Source organism: Hemibagrus wyckioides, linkage group LG09 (assembly GCF_019097595.1).
Source record: "Hemibagrus wyckioides isolate EC202008001 linkage group LG09, SWU_Hwy_1.0, whole genome shotgun sequence".
Taxonomy (NCBI): Eukaryota; Metazoa; Chordata; class Actinopteri; order Siluriformes; family Bagridae; genus Hemibagrus; species Hemibagrus wyckioides.
Genome location: NC_080718.1, coordinates 17611923 through 17632826, shown reverse-complemented (window position 1 = coordinate 17632826; position 20904 = coordinate 17611923). Strand labels below are relative to the sequence as shown.

Below are 20904 nucleotides of genomic sequence, written 5' to 3'. Positions count from 1 at the left end.
CTAGATGACACCTGATTAAATTATAAATCTTTATTTTTTTCAGAATTGTATATTATAACATCAGTCATTATTACTTAGTGATGAATAGATATTTTTCAATTTGCCTTACTGTTATTTTCTTTAAATAATTTGGCTACAGTCTAGCATCGTACAGTGATAATTCAGGATTTCTTTCTACCAGCATTTACTACATGTCAAAGATGGCCCACCAGTTTGACCAGTGTCCTGTGTTTTGGCAGGTGGTAGCTGCTCCGATTCAACCTGCTCAGAAGATTTTTAGTTGGAAGACTATGGATAAATAAAGTGAAATAGTAAGCGGTCAAAAACTGAAAAGCTGAGCAATACCACAGGCGCAGAAGTGACACAGGTCACCACAACACCACCAAGAACAGCAATGACTTGAACAAACCTCACTTCTTAAGAAGAATAGATCCATGTCTACACTGGAATTCAGTGTAGACTAATGACATCCCTTATTATACTTCAACATATTAATAAATATAAAAGAAACAATAATCACACAGTAACTGTTTTAAAAATTTAATGCATTTAATATATATAAATGAAAAACATTAGTAAAGAAAATTGTAAACATTATTATTAACAACAAATTATACCCATTTTGATTAGGTACAATAAAATGGAGGAATTTGATTAAAAGCATTAAAATTGATACAAATTCATGAGTTTTCATATGCTTCAACAGGAATACTGTTATATTCCAAACATCAAACTTCATACTTGCTTTAAGCATCACAAGATACTGACAATAATAATCTTTCCCTCTCAGACTGAGATTTACTTTGAGTTTTTCAATCCTATAAAACAAGATAAGATTTAAACCATCCAGCATCCATCTTTCTACTATATTTACATCTCAGTAACTTACAGAAATGTTCCTCTCATTCACATACTTTCCTCTCCATCTCAGTCAAAACAAGCTTAAGGTTTCCTGATTTGTCAAGTGTTTAATAAAGCCAGTAACTATGAAGTACTCAAAATATTGGGTAAATAAATAATAAGATAACACTGCAAGAGGATGATTGACAAATTAAGAGTCTTGGGAAAAGTGTAGAATACATTTTTAAACATTTGGTCTTTATAATACAGATCTAATAGCTATAACAGGTATAATAGTTTTCATGTGAATCTGCAGATTTTACCATGTCATCCATAAAACCCACCAAGAAAAGAAGGAAATGTTTTATACCATAACAAATTATTCTAAATGATTATGAAATTTCAGTCAAAATTGCTCAAAAGCATGAATGTATGCTTAAGATAAATGTCATATTATTGTAAACACATTTCTTTTTTTCATTAATATAAATCAACAACTGATATTAAGACATTGTAGCTTCAAAAAAAATACTAGACTAAACACTACTTATCAAATACTCCACTGAGTCCACTGGGTGAGTTTTACCGAATCTGAAATTATAATAAAAAAGGTTATAATATAATAATTCAACATTATTACATAGGTTTACATGTACACCCATCAGCCATAACATTAAAACCACCTGCCTAATATTGTGTAGGTCCCCCTTGTGCGGCGAAAACAGCTGTGAAATAAACCACTGACAGTGAAGTAAATAACATTGACTATCTTGACTATACAGTCGTACCTGTGAAGGGGTGGGATATATTTGGGCAAAAAGTGAACAGTCAGTACTTGAAGATGATGTGTAGAAAGCAAGGAAAATGGGCAAGTGTAAGGATTTGAGTGACTTTGACAAGGGCAAAACTGTCTGACTGGGTCAAAGCATCTTCACATTAACAGATCTTTCTGGGTGTTTCCGTTATGCAGTAGCTTGTACCTACCAAAAGTGGTCCAAGAATGTACAACTAGTAAACTGCTGACAGGGTCATAAGTGAACAAGAATCACTGTTGAGTGTAAGGAGAGAAAGCTAGCCTGTCTGATACAATCCCACAGTAGCGCTAATGCAGCACAGACTACTGAAAAAGCTATGATAGTAAATCAGAGCACACAGTGCAACACAGCTTGCTGACACAGTGCCGCACACCCATGCTGACACCTGTCCACTGCCAAAAGCACCTACAATGAACGAGAGAGCATCACGACTGGACCGTGGAGCAATGGGAGAAGGTGGCCTTCTCTGATGAATCACATTTTCTTTAACATCATGTGGACAGCCAGGTAAAAGTGTTGTTTATCTGAGGAAGAGATGGCCCCAGGATGCACTATGGGTAGAAGACTGGATAATGTGCACTGGTCCACTGCAAAAATTGCTCAGGAATGATCTGAGGAACATGACAAAGAGTGTTGACAAGGTGTTGACTTGATTCCCACCTCACAATTTACAGGACTTGCTAGTAAAGTCTCGGTGCCAGATACCACAGAGCTCCTTCAGAGGTCTTATGGAGTCCATGCCACGACGACTCAGAGCTGTTTCGGTTGCACAAGGGGGACCTACACAATATTAAGCAAGTGGTTTTAAGGTCATGGCTGATCAGTGTACATACAAATAGACTTTGCTTTATAACATGACTTTTACAGTTAAAAAAAAAAAAAAAAGAGGTATTATTACCAGGTTCAAATTTTCTCAAAAAAATAAAAATAATAAAAGACTGATGGAAATCCTACCTTAGATTTCCGATTGATCTTCCTGTCTATGGCTGTGCAGAAGAGTGTGCAATAAGACGTTGGCTCGGGGCTGAAAAATCTGGATCCCCCTTTGATCTATGCGCCAAAGTGTCTTCTTCCAGCTGTCATGGAATACAATATCATAAGGCAGTTTGAGATGAAAATCAAAAAAGAATATCAAACCGTGAATCATCATGCAATTAAAGAAAATCCATGACAGAAGAGTTAAAAAAAAAGAAAAAAAAAAAAGAAGTGTTCACTTGCTGGGGTTTGCATTTCTTAAAAAATAAATCTCACACTGTACCAATAATTGCTTTATTTGGTGTGAGAATGTTTACCTGCTCTCTGAGGTAAGTGTGAGCACAAGGTCCAATGCCTCTTAGGGTGAGACCCACAATAAAGCACCACACAGACAAACCAGTCTCCAGGGCTGATAGCAGTGTGCACGGAAACCACAAGGCTAGAGTTGTGTCCTTAAAGACAAAAAAAACTATTCATTAAAACATTCTGCGATAAGTAGTTAAGTAGTCTTTGTCACATATACAATAAAGCACAGTTCTTCGCATATCCCATCCTTAGAGATTGGGGCCAGATTGCAGGGTCAGCCATGATACAGCGCCCCTGCAGGGGGTTTGAGGGCCTTGCTCAAGGGCCCAACAGTGGCAGCATGGTAGTGCTGGGACTTTATCCGATCTTCTTCTGATCAACAACCCAGAGCCTTAACCACTTAAGCTTCTACTGCCCCCAAGAAAAAGAGGACAGCGCAAACTTAGTCCCCCAATATCAGAAATTATGCAGTCAGGAATCCTGCATTTGGGAAAAAAGTCAGCACAGCCCGAGTGCAATAGCTGAGCCTCGCTTTGGACCTCCATGATCATGTCCTGCCAGGCATAACAGCAGTTTAACAGTACGCAGTCTAACAGTATGGAGTTATAGCTGACAACACTGTGCATATCCACTATTATTCAACCAACATTAAGAGTTAACAGAAACTCACATAAATGCGTGTAGTGTCGAAGGGGCAGTTGGCAGCGACGGGTGAGCGAGCATTAATGGGTACATCTGTATTGTTGCAGCCTTGCAAGAGGACACTGCCGTCGGCTGAAATAGTGAGGCTGATGGCCAGTAGAAGCCCAATGCAGCAGGCTGCAGAGAGCAGAGCGTTTAAGAAGGAGCTCACCAACAGACCCACGTGCTGGAGGAAAAGCAGAATTTCAGTGTGAGCTCCAGGACTTTACCCATCCACTTAAAATACTGATGACGGGAATGAGAACAGGCTTAATGAGGTGTCATTACCCTAACCCGGTTTCTTACCAGTTTGACAATCTTAATATTCCTTGACACCAATATTGCAACAATTCCACTTGCAATGCTCTGAAATATAAAAAGCAACGCATTCAACAACAAATAAGCACATTTCACTATACTCAATAATAATAGTTGATGATCTTGTACCAGCAGTCCTGAGGTAACAGCTATGATGTTGGACACTGTGTACTCTGTGGGTATTGTGCCAGTGGGTTTAGAGATGTGTCGTAAAACACTGCCATGAACGATGGCCCCCAAAATAAAATTAACATGACCGACAACTATGAGTGTGAGTCCTTTAGTCATCAGCCTCCCAGGCCCTTTCTGTTTGTCTACAAAGCAGATAAAGGAACAGAACATTAGACATGTTACAGATGTGTTATGAAGTGAGCAAACTTATCACCAGCATGTGTGGAAAGCTTTCATTCATTATTATGGGGGAAAAACCCCGGTCTATTTCCAGGTAGATTTTTAACACAAGGCAGAAGAAGCGCTAAAGCTTGCAGGCTAATTGCCAAAAATCTAAAGCGATAAAACTGCAGAAGTTGAACACTTTTACTCCATTTCTAATCACTAAACAGCTGAAACAGAGCATGATCTTACCAAAGCCGCACATATTCTCCACACACATTTTGCGTATTTTTATCCCAAAGGAAAAATCTCCTCCGTCGTTTACTGAAGTCCGTGTTAGTTAACGCCTATGTGCTCACCTGTATGCAGGAAGTGGGCGGAGCTTATGGTCAAAGGTCGCGCGCTATCCCTCAATAAGCTCAGGTTTTAAAATATCTAGGAGACGTTTTAGCTTATTTCTTAAATCCTACATCTAGCAGCTGTCTGTATGGCATTGTGCTTGGAGGGAAAAGTCATCTAACGTATCAGTTTACCCTTACTAGGCAGAACATTATCCTTTCTGTGCATACCTTTCTGTTATGTCAATAAAGTCCTTGTAGATGTGTTCAAAATGGCCTAAGGGACTAGGAATCTGTCCTGTTTGGCTCTGAAACGTATAATTTAACGTTATATTTTCTGCAGATTTCACGGTTAGCAGTGAAATTGTCAATCATGGGTTAAAATTACTGTGAATATTGGGTCATATTGTAAGACAAGGAAGAAAAGGAAAGGCACCAATTTCACTGGTGCTATAGTACATTCCCTAACTTTACACTATGAAACAGGATCATTTGTCATTAACCAACCCCCTTTGTAACCACATCGACCTTTCCTCTAGGCTTTGCCGACTAGGCAATTTAGCCTTGGCTTGACCAGGTCAGGGTAACTGGGTGCTTTCTGATTTTTGGTTCTTGCAATTGTTTCAAGGGACAAATTTATGTCTAGTGATGGCGTTTGCAGCTTTGACCGCAGAAGCATTACCTCTTGTGGTAAAATGAGCTCTAGTACTGTGTGTGACACATTTCAAAATTGTGCATTGATAAGGTTCATGAATGGCTAACAGTAGTACTTGGATTTCATTCAGATGTGATATGGGCTTGTCATCATCTGTGCAGAAACCTCTTGGAGCCCATATGGCAGTATACGTGTAGCACATGCTGCATGCGTAAGTGGAATGTGTGTAGATGGTACACGTTTTTGCCCTTGCCAAACTGCACGCAGCTGCTATTACTGTGATCTGTGCCAAGGATGGTACAAGAACCACTTCAAACCCATTGATATATCAGGCTCGAGCAACTGCTGCATACCCTGTATATCTCTGGTTTTCATTCAGAAACGAAGAACTGTCCAGAAAGAACACTTTGTCACTTTGCAGTGTGGGATTTCAGGTCAATTCAGGTCACAATTTCAAAAACATTGTTAGTGGTCATGAGAGGTACCTTCACAGAGTGTCATTATACTTTCAGCATGGTTGACAGAATGTCATTTTTCAATTGTCAGCTGAACAGTAATTCAGAGCCCATCTTCCTGCCATTGCTAATTAAACAATGAACTAATGAGCAGACTATGTAGTCCATGCCTACTGAGCATAGTAGTAGGTGTGGCCATCGTTTTGTCTGAAGCTTTCCTGTAGTTAAATGCTTTGGCTGCTAAAGATGTTTCACATGGCTGTAAATATCTTTCAACAGGATCAAGTTGAACTAATGTATGCAGTGTTGGTTGTCAACATACATGTCATCAACCATGGTAGGGATCTCTATGGGACCAGATGTCAGAGGTGTGGTATTGTTCCCTAATTATAACCCGTAATACATTTATTTGCATATTGAAAGGTTTCTCATTGTGGTGATTGGTATTAATAACTGCTGACAATCCAGCATCGGTAAAAACCTTTTTAGTTATTTTTTTATTTACATGAATCAGCTTCGCTTTTATGTCTCCTAGAGCCATCACTGCCCTGCTGTTATTGCCTCAGACTTGGTTATCTAGCACTGTCCACCCACCTCGGTATTGGTAAGTTCCCTACTATTCATTTCATATCAGCAAAGCTCTATGGTATGTACCTGTGTTTTTTGGTGTTCAATATGAGAAGCTGAAAATCTGGAGTCTCTGCACAGAGGACATCAGTTCCATTATCCTTTATCCGTTTTCTCCATATCTCAGCTTCCATGAGTTTTAATCCTTCGGACCATGAAATGAGTTCTTCTCCTACTGGGTTTCATCTTTTTATTTCTTTCCAGCTTGGTGGGAAAGTTCTCCGCAGTAACACATGACTGTGTTCAATAGTCATAAGAAAGCTTTCCACTATCTCATTTAATAGTGCATGGTCTGGGTTTCTCTGTAACAGTGAATCTGCCAGGGTGGTTACATCTTATAGCATCTCGTAGTATTTATCAGGCCACTATTCTGTTCTTAGCCTCCTTAGTAGTTGTTATCTCTATTTCTCCTTCTTGTTGTAAATTTCCCTGTAGTTTTACATAAATGTTTTCATTCTTATTATCATTCATTGCTTTACTGTCTGTATAATCTGTAGAGGAACCCACTTCCTTGTTCCCTGTGTCTCTGCCGCCATCGTGTGGCTGCTCTTGAACAGTAGTTTTTCTGGAGCTGATATCCTGGCACTCCTGATGGTAAGGAGAGGTTGAGGTTGGGGCTTGTTCTCATTTTATTCTCACATCTCCTTGGCCTGCCCCTCCCTCTGAGCAGTGATTTAGAATAGGGCTGTGTGCTATTGAATTTCCTCCTTCACTTCTGAGTGGCCAGCCACAGACAGTTCTTACCATACCATTAAATAGGTTTTCCTTCCAGTTCTAGTCCTACTTCTTCTTTTAATCAGTAGATATATGCCCTTATAACCATATGCACAGTGTTCCTGTCAGTGCAGCTAGTGCATCTAGCTTCAAAGACTCTTTTGCCTCTCTTTTTCATGTCAAAATTGCTTTTTTCCAGTGCTTTTCTTTATTGATGCGGTCTTCTGCTGTAGTAGCAGAAGCATCTCATCACATCTACCTCAAGGTCTGATGTTTTGTTTATGCTTCTGCTCACCATAGTTGTATATATAATCACAATATCCTTTCTGGCAACCAATTCTACCCACTGTCAATCAAATCGATGTTTTTTTTTTGTTTCACTTTTCACATCATTCTATATAAACTAGAGACTGTTATTTGTGAAAATCTCAGATCAGGAGTTTATTAAATGCCAATCCCGTACCAATATCCATGCCACTGAGATCATGCTTTTACTTCATTCTGACATTTGATGTGAACACTACCCCAATTTTTTTTTTTTTTTTTTTACTAATATATATTGTTTAATACATTTGGCACATCGTACAAATGTAGATACACAAGAATGGAATTTTGCACATGTATTGAATTGTAACAAGTATTTTGCTTTTTTATTTTATTTTATTTTATTTTATTTTATTTTATTTTATTTTATTATTTGTACTGTCATGGATGTTTGGTACAAGAAACAAACAATAAAAACATAGCCCACCATCCTAATATACATGTACTGGCAAAGTGGACTGAGGAACACACATTTCAGTAACAACAAAATGAACTCCAGGTGGTGTCATAACACCCACACAAGGCAAAAAAAAAAAGAAAAAGTTTTGCATACTATAGCAATACAAATCTAACTGCAACATCAAAATATTTTCTATTTTACATCTATAAAAATATCAGCAAGAGAGCAGTGTAAGGAAAAGTAGATGGCAGAATAATCAGACGAGTGAGGCTTGTTCTATGGTACTCGGACATGAAAGAAGAAAAGTGTTTCCTGAGCAGGGTGGCACATGGCTCCTGACTTTCACTGTGAGCTGCCATCCATAGTCTTAGTATAGGACAAAACAAAAAAAGGATTTAAATTATCTCAATGAATTCAATAAGTCTGACATGCCAAAGTTGCTAAAACACTTCTATGTAAATGAATACAAAATGCCTGAACATTAGGGCTGACGGTTGTTAGAATCATGTGATTGTGTCTAATTATTAAAGTTCAGCTTGTGACAAGGCCAAGTTAAGAAAACGTTATCAATAGTTGAACCGTTTGTCGTCGCTTTTTTTTTTTGATAAATACACTACATACCAATATAATTAAATCACTTTAACACAGAATTAAAAAGACTAATAAGAATTTGTTTGGTTTAAAGGAAGAGGCAACAAGGAAATTGAAAGAAACACAGGTTAACAGAATAAATGCATCTATAAGTGTTTTTGTTCACAAGGCAGGTGGCAGAAGGAGTGACTATCGTGAACTTCCTTTGAGAACTCAATCCTCAGTCCCATGAAGAACAAGTAAGGTAAAGCATACATGTGGAGGGAAAACATCTGCAACAAAAATAACTACATCCAAGAAAAACTAAAATCCCATGACAAGACAGGAGCAAAAAGACTCCTCCATGATGCATATCTGAGCTCTTCCCGCTGCAGTTAGCTGTAGCTCCTAGGTAATTTACTACTTCTTGTACCTGGTTTGAAGTTAACTCGCTATGTGAACTGTGCCATGAGTTGTTCAGTAGCAGTATAAACGCCTCCCTGCGTTTAGTCCTCGGATATGTATACTCTGTGCTCACGTTGTGTGTTGGATTGTTTCAGGCAGGGGGTTCGATTGGACTGGGGGTCCTGGTGGCAGGGAGAGGGCATGAGCCCTGGGACCCCCATCTGGCTTTGTGCCCTTTTCTGGTCCTCCAGAAGACATCCCCACCGGACCCTGGGCATGTCTACAAGAAAGCCAGGAAAACAAAGTCATACATGGCTTTTAAGATATAGATAGAAAAACAAAGTCATGCATGGCTTTTAACATATAGACAGCATGTTGTATTTAAAGCTTTTTGCATATATTAGGTAAAGTAATTTAGGCAAAAGTGTTCAACCTCCCAGATTTCTCTCTTGTTAACTCATGTTCTCTTACAGTGCATTTTATAGTTAACATTAATTATTAATCAGCAAAGAATTTTAAAGAAAATCAACAACTGAATAAACTGCTTGCATAAATATTCAACATCCAGGTCATAAGCTCAGATGAAAGATATTGCCTTGGCAAGAACACAGTTTTAATTTGCCTTCACCTCTGAAATACTAAAACAGCTCAAAAAATAAATAGAACTTCATAACTGAGGAACAGCATGTAAAATTATATCTCAGTGGTTCCACATCCCAGTAAGCACTGCTGGAACAACAATGAGAAAGTGGAAACTGCAGCATACAACCTAAACACTAACTATACAATGACATCACGTTGAAAAGTTTTTAATGATGGTCCTAAGTACAAGGTCAAAGGAGTGATTACAAACAAAAGTGTGAATACACAGGCCCAAGTCAAAGTCCAGATCTGAATCTCATTCTCTGAGAATCTGTGCCACTATTCGAAACTCCCAGACAACAAACAATGGCATACCTGAAGAATATCTGCCAGGAAGAATCACTCCTAAACACTGTGCAAAGCTGGTAGAAGTGTTAACCAACAGACTCGGCTGTTATTGCATCAACATACTAATCTGATGGGGTTGAATACTTATGCAAAGACTATTTCGAGAAAATCTTTGCAGTCGGTTTGAAATCTTGACTAGAACAATCTGTGTGTGTGTCATTTGTAATACAGTCAAATCTTATGATTTATAAGGGGGTGGAATACTTTTGCAAGGCACTGTATCTTCAACATTAAGTAAGAACGACGAGTCAGCATACAGAGAGGAGGTGCAACATCTAACAGCCTGGTGCAGAGCCAACAACCTCTCCCTGAATGTCGACAAGACCAAAGAGATGGTTGTTGACTTCAGGAGAGCACAGAGTGACCATTCTCCGCTGTTCATCGACAGATCCTCGGTGGAGATCGTCAAGAGCACCAAATTCCTTGGTGTCCATCTGGCGGAGAACTTCACCTGGTCACTCAACACCAGCTCCATCACCAAGAAAGCCTAGCAGTGCCTCTACTTCCAAGAAAGCCCATCTCCCTTCCCCCATCCTGACAGTGTTCTACAGAGGGACCATCGAGAGCATCCTGAGCAGCTGCATCACTGCCTGGTTTGGGAACTGCACCGTCTCGGATCGCAAGACCCTTCAGCGGATAGTGAGGACAGCTGAAAAGATCATCGGAGTCTCTCTCCCCTCTATCACGGACATTTACACCGCACGCTGCATCCGCAAAGCTAACAGCATTGTGGCTGACCCCACACACCCCTCACACACACTCTTCACCCTCCTGCCATCTGGAAAGAGGTACCGGAGCATTCGGGCCCTCACAACCAGACTGTGTAACAGTTTCTTTCCTCAAGCCATCAGGCTCCTCAACAACCAGGACTGAACTGTTCTACACTCTCTCACACACACACACACACACACACTCTCACTCAAGACTGAACTGTATACAACTCTCTGTCTCTCTCACACACATATACACACACTCTCTCTCTCTTGACTGTGTGGACGCACACACACGGACACACAATTTATATTGTTCATTACTTATTGCACTACCTCAACCTGTCATCCGCTGCTATAGTTATATTTATGTTTATTTATTTGCACTACCTCAACCTGTCATCCGCTGCTATAGTTATATTTATGTTTATTTATTTGCACTACCTCAACCTGTCATCTGCTGCTATAGTTATATTTATGTTTATTTATTTGCACTACCTCAACCTGTCATCTGCTGCTATAGTTATATTTATGTTTATTTATTTGCACTACCTCAACCTGTCATCTGCTGCTATAGTTATATTTATGTTTATTTATTTGCACTACCTCAACCTGTCATCTGCTGCTATAGTTATATTTATGTTTATTTCTATTTGCACTACCTCAACCTATCATCCGCTGCTATAGTTATATTTATTTCTATTTGCACTACCTCAACCTGTCATCTGCTGCTATAGTTATATTTATGTTTATTTCTATTTGCACTACCTCAACCTATCATCCGCTGCTATAGTTATATTTATTTCTATTTGCACTACCTCAACCTGTCATCTGCTGCTATAGTTATATTTATGTTTATTTCTATTTGCACTACCTCAACCTGTCATCTGCTGCTATAGTTATATTTATGTTTATTTCTATTTGCACTACCTCAACCTGTCATCTGCTGCTATAGTTATATTTATGTTTATTTCTATTTGCACTACCTCAACCTATCATCCGCTGCTATAGTTATATTTATGTTTATTTCTATTTGCACTACCTCAACCTGTCATCTGCTGCTATAGTTATATTTATGTTTATTTCTATTTGCACTACCTCAACCTATCATCCGCTGCTATAGTTATATTTATTTCTATTTGCACTACCTCAACCTGTCATCTGCTGCTATAGTTATATTTATGTTTATTTCTATTTGCACTACCTCAACCTGTCATCTGCTGCTATAGTTATATTTATGTTTATTTCTATTTGCACTACCTCAACCTGTCATCTGCTGCTATAGTTATATTTATGTTTATTTCTATTTGCACTACCTCAACCTATCATCCGCTGCTATAGTTATATTTATGTTTATTTCTATTTGCACTACCTCAACCTGTCATCTGCTGCTATAGTTATATTTATGTTTATTTCTATTTGCACTACCTCAACCTGTCATCTGCTGCTATAGTTATATTTATGTTTATTTCTATTTGCACTACCTCAACCTGTCATCTGCTGCTATAGTTATATTTATGTTTATTTCTATTTGCACTACCTCAACCTGTCATCTGCTGCTATAGTTATATTTATGTTTATTTCTATTTGCACTACCTCAACCTGTCATCTGCTGCTATAGTTATATTTATGTTTATTTCTATTTGCACTACCTCAACCTATCATCCGCTGCTATAGTTATATTTATTTCTATTTGCACTACCTCAACCTGTCATCTGCTGCTATAGTTATATTTATGTTTATTTCTATTTGCACTACCTCAACCTGTCATCTGCTGCTATAGTTATATTTATGTTTATTTCTATTTGCACTACCTCAACCTATCATCCGCTGCTATAGTTATATTTATTTCTATTTGCACTACCTCAACCTGTCATCTGCTGCTATAGTTATATTTATGTTTATTTCTATTTGCACTACCTCAACCTATCATCCGCTGCTATAGTTATATTTATTTCTATTTGCACTACCTCAACCTGTCATCTGCTGCTATAGTTATATTTATGTTTATTTCTATTTGCACTACCTCAACCTATCATCCGCTGCTATAGTTATATTTATTTCTATTTGCACTACCTCAACCTGTCATCTGCTGCTATCGTTATATTTATGTTTATTTCTATTTGCACTACCTCAACCTGTCATCCGCTGCTATAGTTATATTTATTTCTATTTGCACTACCTCAACCTGTCATCTGCTGCTATCGTTATATTTATGTTTATTTCTATTTGCACTACCTCAACTGCTGCTGTTGTATTTTTGCACAATATTTTTGCACATCATTTCATTTTATTTTATTTTATTTCACTTACATTCCATTACACATGTTCTTTTCTTTCTTTTTCGGCACCAAGTGTCCTGTGTTCTTTTTGTGTTGTCTTTCTTGTATTTATTGTCTTTTGCACCGTCTTGTCTATGCTCCGTTTGCACCCAGCTGCACACTGTGCACTTTACGTGGCTAAGACAAACTTCTGTCCTAGCTCTGTGGTGGTGTTTTTTTGTGTTGAACTTGTTGTTGTATGTTTATGTAGCTCCAGGTCCTGGAGAAACGTTGTTTCATTTCACTATGTACTGCGTCAGCTATATGTGGTTGAAATGACAAAGCTTCTTGAATCTTGAATCTTGAACATTATCTTAATCTTTCCTATGACATGACCTTTTAAAGCAGCAACTAACAGAGATGATGTACAAGTCTTTGAGAACATGCTCAGAAAGCAACAGATCACTGAAAATAGAAACAGTGAAAATATGAAGTAAAATATTTGAAGGATGTAGTAATAGAAGTGTTTTTGGCTCAGTAACAGAGAGTCTTTAACCTGTTATGTAAGATACCATATATTACAAGTATTCATGATACAAATTACCTCATGGGATTTTTGCTGCAGTCAGAGCTCAGATTATTGTAGAGAGATAAGGAAACACACTGGATTTTGTGCATTAATAGATATTTACCTGGTTGGGTTTAGGTATACATTTTGTCTTGCAGGCCACCAGGAGATATGGCTGGTAACGGTTGGGCCACTCTGAAAGAAGCAGACAGATTGAACAAAAAAAGCCAGGCCAGAGAACGTATATTATGACTGAACAGTTCAAGATGGCAAATCGGGGGCTTTGGAAATGTTATAGTGGGATACTGTGAGGAATAAAACTCTAGTTAGTAAACTAGCTGTTTGTCAAGAGAATAAATAGCACATTCAGTTCAAATGCCCCTCTATATCTCAGCTTCATGGTAAAATGAATTGCTAGCACGTGAAAGTGACAGATTAGGGTTACAAGGGAAAAAAAAAGAGCAGCAAGTGGGGAAAAGTCCTCCTTTTTGCTGTGCATTTTGTTACCTATATGCACCACCGTTGAGCTCTGGATGCACCTGCTGCTCCACTGCTCCCCAAGGTGCAGTGGCAATAAAGTACTCTTTGTTGACACAGTTTCTAAGGCTGTCTGGAATACGACCTGAGCAAACAGAACAAACAAACAAACAAAAAAAAAAAACAGCTTAGTTGCTGAAAACATCATAGACTACTCCTGTGGATCAACCTGCGGGCAGTTTTTGGAAAGACGTACCTGTAATGGCTCTTCTTATCTCAGTGGCAGCTGCCTCTCGCATCTCCAGCGAGGCCTGCTCACTGTACCAGGCTGTGTGAGGTGTGCAGATCAGATTCGGAGCATCTTTTAGTGGACCTTGGGTAAAACTTGTGAGGAAAAAAAGAGAGAATATTAATTAGAGGGAAGCATAAACTCACAATTCTTTTTCTTCCCAATAAGAAGAATTGGCTCTTACTATCTGTGCACCAAATTAGAGAATAAGAAGATTAGAGAAATTAGAGGTGGCAGTAAATGATCTCCAAAGTTTTCTTGATGTTCTGCCCAATGAGAAGTAGCTCAATAAATCCAAAGTAGGTTGTATAATGTCTAGTAGCATGCTTATTTTTAAATTTACATCTACATTTCTGGCATTTGGCAGGCACACTTATCCAGAGCGACTTACATTTTCCCATTTTTATACAGCTGAGCAATTGAGGGTGAAGGGCCTTGCTTAAGAATCTTCCAATCAGAAGTCCAACGGCTTAACCACTAAGCTACCACTTCCCTTAAATTAAGTAAACAAAAAACATGATTCTTATTTCAAGCTTCAAATCTCACCTAAATGGTTCTGACTCGTGAACATCCAGAGCAGCTCCCCGGATTCTTCCTTCCTTCAGGGCCTGAGCCAGAGCTTTCTCATCCACCAGACCACCACGTGCACAGTTCACCAGGAACGCGCCCTGTCGCATCTACAGCACAGTAGCAGCGTGTACCGTTAATACACACACTGTCACAAGCCCACTGGGAGTTAGTGTACTAAGACACATAAGGCAGATTCATCAAAATAACCACTAGATGGCAGTGGTGGATTGAATTAAGCATCACAACTAATTGTCTATGTACATGTCTGTGGTTGTATGTGTGTAGGAGTGTGCGTGTGTGTGCATGTGTGTGTGTGTGTGTGTTCATGCACAGCATTTGCACACCTGCTTGATGGTAAAGTCATTGATCAAGTGGTGGTTGTGTTCATTTAGATTGCAATGCAGAGACACACAGTCACTTTGGTACAGCAGGTCCTGGAGTGTGTAGACTCTCTGCACACCCAGCGAGCGTTCTAATCCATCCTGCAGATACGGGTCGTAAAATATCACGTTGAAGCCAAAAGCTTTTGCCCGAACCGCTACTGCCTGACCCGTCCGGCCTGTACAACACAAAGACAGATTTATACTAAAGGTTATTATGCACACTCAGCAAACTTTTAAACCATCAGTGTTTTTCTCTGACTGTCTTTGTCTCACCAAAACCTATGAGTCCGAGTGTCTCTCCCCGTATGCGAGCTGCTCCTGATGCCAGCTCCCTGATCTGCTCTATGCTCTGGAACCGCGAGCCTTCACGGAGAGCCTGGTACAGCCAAGTGTTCCTCCGGTACAGGTTCAGTATGTGACAGAGGGTTGAGTCCGCCGTCTCTTCTACAGCTGCAGACGGGATGTTACACACTGCAATTCCTACATGAACACACAAACAAGCAAATATCGGTTTTGTACAAATGCATTTGAGTATTTTTTCCTCTTTCACACATGCACCTTTATTTATGACTTAATCAGGAAAAGTTTAAGTGCAAATGCAAGTACGAGTTGAAATTGAACTAGTGTAACTCCACAGGGGCAAGACCTAAACAACTCTCATCAAATATCAGGAAGGTTGATGCGTGAACAAAGCCAACAGAATACTGGGAAAGAGAACATTGTCTTGATGAAGTGCTAGCACTTATGGAACAGTTAATTTATATCTGTAGACTTTCCTTCTCTTACCCAGGAGAACTGCATAAAGAATTAATTGAACTGAACGGTTTCAGTCCAGCAAAGCCAAAACACTGGAGCAACTGCTATTTAAGATAAAAGACATAAATAACAGGCTTAATTTTTTCTTATCAAATTATATGTTAACAAATTTGTCAAACTGAACCAAGCACAACAGCTCACCCCAAACAATGCTATGAATGATATGCGAGTGACAGATGTGAAACATACCCTAGATCTGATTTTCTTTTGGGCTGATATATTTTTCCACTAATGTCCCTGACAGATCACAAACACAGCAAGAGCAGCAACTGGCGTGGGTGTAATAAATGTGAGCAACGGAATATTTATGCAATCTTCATCTTCTGTAAAAGTGTTACAACTTTTCTATTTACCGGGTTTGGCATTCAGAGTAAATACAGCATGAAGCCAGTAAGGCAGAACAAATGTCAAATACTCAGGGGGGGAAAAACCCCTCAAAATAATGTGGGCAGCTGCCAGTCTTTCTTTAAGTGTGTAATAGTTTCCTTATAAATCTCTGGGACACAAACCCTGCTCAACTGTTATAAATTCATGGTTACTATAGAAGATTTAACATCACAAGCAGCCAGGAGAGTAAAAGAAGGATGAAAATCTCCTGGATCTTGAATGTGAATAAACTATACATTAGTCTGCAGGTGACTCATAGATGTAAATAACAAATCTGGAGGTCTGCTGTGATATTCCTCTTAGGCTGAATAGATTTCACATAAAAAAAGACACTTTATAGATATCTAGATCTATGTCTTTAGATATTCTAAACAGCATCGTGTGCAGGAACTGATGAACTGCAGTAAGAGGTAGAAGTGAGCGATCGTCTCCATCCTTCACTATAATGACCCGAGATGGAGAGGATAGGACTGAGGTTCTCACTCATCTCATTTGGTATTCAAGTGACTCTGTGACCTGCTGTAGCTTATGAAGCCTTTTATTATTATTGTGCCTCCCACTCTAAACATTCAACAACTTCACCAATAGACAGCAGCAACACACACACACACACACATATATATATATATACATATATAAAAAAGCTAACAACCCCCTATATATACACATTTTTCCTGTATATTACTGTGTGTCTCTCTGATGATTTGCTTAGATTAGCTTGTGAGGTATGGAATTGACGGATCGACGACTGAAACATTGCTATTCAGTCTAAACAGACTCAATTTTTCAAAACTCAATTTACACACTCTGTGATCAAAGTACAGCTGAATTTGGCTCAAATACTGTTGTAGTTAACTGTCTGCTTTACTGATATCAGTGTGCTGGCTCGGCCTGCAACCCTCTCTTTAACCTCTTGCTCAACAACTGCCCTCTTTTGATCAGCTTTTCCCTCCTTGACACTGTGTTCAGAATTTTCTCAGTACAGCAAGTCGTTCAGAAAGAAAATCACAGAGAATAATGTATTTCACCCAGTGTCTGCTTTTTGATGCTGAACATGTAGAATTATAATAAAGATCTTTCTCTGACGAGGCCTGTGATGTGGATTCTGTTGTGATGCAAACTCCAGGCTCAGTCACAGGCTTGCGAATGCCTTCAGATCCTTTCAGACAAACGATTTCCCTCCACTCTGTGTACTCCCACGCAAAGCTTCTGAACAACACTGCTACAGAGCAGCACTATTCATCCTGTCGGTTTTACCTGTTGTGAAGTACAGCCTTTACTCTGACTGTGAGCTCTGTACAAAGACTCACCCATTTCTCCAGCAGCTTTTATGTCAATGTTATCGTAGCCGCTGCCGATGCGGATGATGATGCGTAAAGCTTTAAACTTCTCCAGGTCCTCTCTGGTGAGTGTGATGGTGTGGTACATCATTGCTCCTACTGCCTCATTTAGTACCTGGCAAAAAAAAAAAAAAACAAACACACACACACAATGCTTCTTATCATCATCATCATGATCATCAACCCAATCCGCCACGTATATACATTATTGAGATGAAATGCCATCCTCTCCTCTCATCTTAGGCTTTCTGTCATATGATCTTCACAATCATTTTATCCCTGGGTGAATCAAAATCTAGTTCACACCCTTCAGCTCATTTTTTTCTTTTTTTTTTTGTAATTCATTATTCATTATTCAATTATCAATTCACATCATCCTTCCTTTATAAAACAGTGTTGATATTCCGCAGTAACAAATATTGACAGCAATATTTTTATTCCATGTAAGCTAAAAGTACAGCTCGTAGCTGGATAATGACAGAGCAGAATATTGGAGTGATATACGAGTACCTTCTCATGGATCTCCTGGGTGGACTGAGCATCACAGAAGGCCACGGTTGCCAGATCTTTAAGGATGGGCATCTCTACCGTACAATCCCGCCCATCCAGCAGAGCAACCAGCGGCCGAGGATGCATCGGTCCGTTCATGATTTGTGGCCTTATACCTGCAGAGAGAGAGAGAGAGAGAGAGAGAGAGATGGAAAGTGCGGACAGATTTCATTTCATACACTTGTAAACTTAAGAGAACCACTTTGCATTTGTAAGTATGTGAGAAAGCGAGAAAAGGAGAATGGGATCAACACACTTTGTATGACTTTCCAGCTCACCCTCTTGCTGTGAATCTGGTTGTCATGGAGATTACAGGATTTGAGCAGGATTATGAATATATTTAATTTAATGGTATCTGGGAGAGTAGAGAGAGTTGTCTCTGCTATTTATCTTCACTCTGGCCATTCTGAGAATTATTTACAACGCTGTCGCTAAAGAAGTAAGAATCCAGGAATCGGCTTTGTCCTTGCTTTCCACATTTAAAACAGAACCTTTTAGAGCCGATAGTCTCAGTAGGACTTCCCTGCTTAATAAAAAAAAAAAAAAAAATGAATGAAATAAAAACAGATGCCTAGTATTCAAGGCTAACTGACACATAAGGCAGCAATACTAATGAAAGATCAAAAGCCTCACAGCTTCAGGTTGGCAGTATGGCTCATCATATTAATAATAGTACATTGCATTTAAAAAGCACTTTCATCAGCCTCAAGGTTGCTCAGTGCTCACAATTAGCAATACACAATTCACATGGGAGATGACACTGAAAAGGAACTGATGTTCAAATAGTTGAAAGTGTTCCTGATACTACTGCATGCTATCAAAGCTAAAAGCTTTTTTGGACATCTCCTACAAAGACACACATAACCCCAAGTGCTTTATTTTTAAACAAGCCAAGTTGAGAGGGTACTTTCATGCTACCAGCTTATCCAACCAGGCAGCACACACTCTAGTGCAAGAGAAAGCACGCTCCTAAAATCAAAAATGAAGGCGTGTGTGTGTGAGTGAAAGAGAGAGAGAGAGAGAGAGAAAGAGAGAGAAAGAGAAATGTAGATTATATAATGTAATAGTGTCCAAAACCACATGAACAATAAAGGACTGTCAAAACAAAAGGAAATGAGCAAAAGTTTCCACAGTGTGGACATGTGCTGACGTGTGTGCTTGATCGAGGGTGTGAGTGTTTGCAGGGGTATTTGACTTTTGCTCGACTTTTACTTTTTAAGTACAGAGAGAGAGAGAGAGAGAAAGAGAGAGAGAGAGAGAAAATGAGATTTCTTGTCTCAGTCAGAGTGGCTTCACCTCAATGTCTATAACTGCTCCTGGTTACCTAGCAACCTAATCTCTCAGAGTATGCCAGTGGATGTCCTGGGGTCCTGGGAAGAAGTACCACTAACACACACACACACACACACACACACACACAGCTGTATTTATTTTATATCTTCGTGAGGTGTCTTACTATAACTAAGTAAGGTAAAGTATGCTTAGCCTTAACCTCATTAAAAAAAGCAAGGCTTTCTTTTTTGGTCTTTTAATTTAGCAAAAGCAAATGTCTCCACAAGGTCAAAATTGTCATGTACTTATACAAATGGGGTCACTGAGTCCCTACAAAGAGCACCCCTACCCCCTCCACACACACACACACACACACACACACACACAAAGCATAACCGCAGATTATACTAGTTGCCAAGAGGGTGAGGGTGAGTCAATATATAAAGCTTGTGCCAAGCCAGACTGTGTGTGAGGGGAGTGCAGTCATGAAAATTAACACACAGTCTAGTTATTTCATATCCAATACCTGAATATCCAACAAAGCTTTCATGACTACACACACACACACATGCAGTGTTGCAGTAATATCTGTGTAAGGTCCTAAAAGAAAATCTTTTTTTAATCATTTTATTTTTTTCCAAAAAAATTTATATTTTTTTGGTACCAAATGCTAACACAAGGTCAAAACTATAATGGAGCTGTTTGGTCCCCAACACAGAGAAAAATACATCCCCACACACACACACACACACACACACACACACACACACACACACACACACACCAAAATGACCCTGTGTGAGGAGGAAACATGTTTCTTGCCTGGAAACTGCTGCCTCCACATTCCTCCCATTAAGAGCTCTGCAGACCCCCAAAAACAAGTGAAGAATAGAGGGAGGTGAGTGGAAAAAAAGATGTCCTCAGGGGGGTCTCTCTTCCATAAATCAGCCCCCTCCTCTTCTCTGTGTCTTCCCTAGTCCTCCTTACTGTGTTTGGAGTGGTTGCTCTTCCCCAGCTAAAGGGAAGCCTTAGCAGTGGCATACACGCACACACACGCACACACACACTCCTTTTTGCCTCAGTGTCTAGTAGTGAGAGCGATCCCGTCACAGCGGCAGAATGCAGTGCGCTTCAGCAATGAGGAAAGAGTGCCAGCGAGGGAGGGGGAAAAAAACCAACAAAAAAAAAAAAAAACTAATGCGAGAGCCAGTCCAAACGAGCACTTCTGTGGCTCTCCTCCGGTCTAGGCTGCAGTCTCTCCTCCCCCCTCTGTTCTTCCCCACGGCCCCTTCACTCCTCTGCACTGCCTTTTTCTTCAATTTATGATTTGTAAAAGAACAGCATTTAGGAGCTTGCGACCCCCTCCCCTGCCTTTTCTTTCTTACTTAACCCTGATCTCACTCGCTCTCACTCAAACACGCGAGCACACACACACACACTCTCTTCTTGCCCCCTAGTCCTATTTCCTGTTCTCTATCTGTGTTCCAATTGCTGGTTTTGGCCAAACATGCCTCAAGTTAAATGTTCTCATAATGT

The 20904-nt window shown here is 39.5% G+C and overlaps 2 protein-coding genes across 5 annotated transcripts in view; both read right to left on the bottom strand.

Annotated features, from left to right (window-relative positions):
* Positions 1–543: 543 nt before the first annotated feature.
* Positions 544–4673, bottom strand: LOC131359326 (keratinocyte-associated protein 3). 2 transcript variants are annotated; one of them, XM_058399115.1, is made up of 7 exons: positions 4521–4673; positions 4065–4249; positions 3924–3983; positions 3607–3804; positions 2948–3082; positions 2610–2731; positions 544–2435 (listed from the first exon to the last, which is right to left on the bottom strand). In XM_058399115.1, exons 1-6 carry the CDS (start codon positions 4546–4548, stop codon positions 2636–2638), a joined length of 702 nt encoding a protein of 233 aa, XP_058255098.1. In that variant the 5' UTR covers positions 4549–4673; the 3' UTR covers positions 544–2435; positions 2610–2635. The 2 variants fall into 2 exon arrangements, with proteins under 2 accessions (XP_058255098.1, XP_058255099.1); XM_058399116.1 differs by having other exon boundaries at positions 549–1431.
* A 3012-nt stretch (positions 4674–7685) lies between these two features.
* The window catches only part of LOC131359325 (C-terminal-binding protein 2-like), a 31271-nt gene continuing 18052 nt past the window's right edge, over positions 7686–20904 (bottom strand). For 2 of the 3 annotated variants that reach the window (XM_058399112.1, XM_058399114.1), the window contains 9 exons: positions 18058–18212; positions 17518–17662; positions 15278–15484; positions 14966–15180; positions 14598–14728; positions 14019–14146; positions 13793–13907; positions 13410–13480; positions 7686–9036 (listed from right to left, as the gene is read on the bottom strand). In XM_058399112.1, coding sequence (XP_058255095.1) covers positions 13420–13480; positions 13793–13907; positions 14019–14146; positions 14598–14728; positions 14966–15180; positions 15278–15484; positions 17518–17662; positions 18058–18212 — 1157 coding nt within the window. In that variant the 3' untranslated portion in view covers positions 7686–9036; positions 13410–13419. Of the gene's footprint in view, positions 9037–13409; positions 13481–13792; positions 13908–14018; positions 14147–14597; positions 14729–14965; positions 15181–15277; positions 15485–17517; positions 17663–18057; positions 18213–20190; positions 20527–20904 lie in introns of those variants that run through there. The other variant, XM_058399113.1, reaches the window with a different exon arrangement.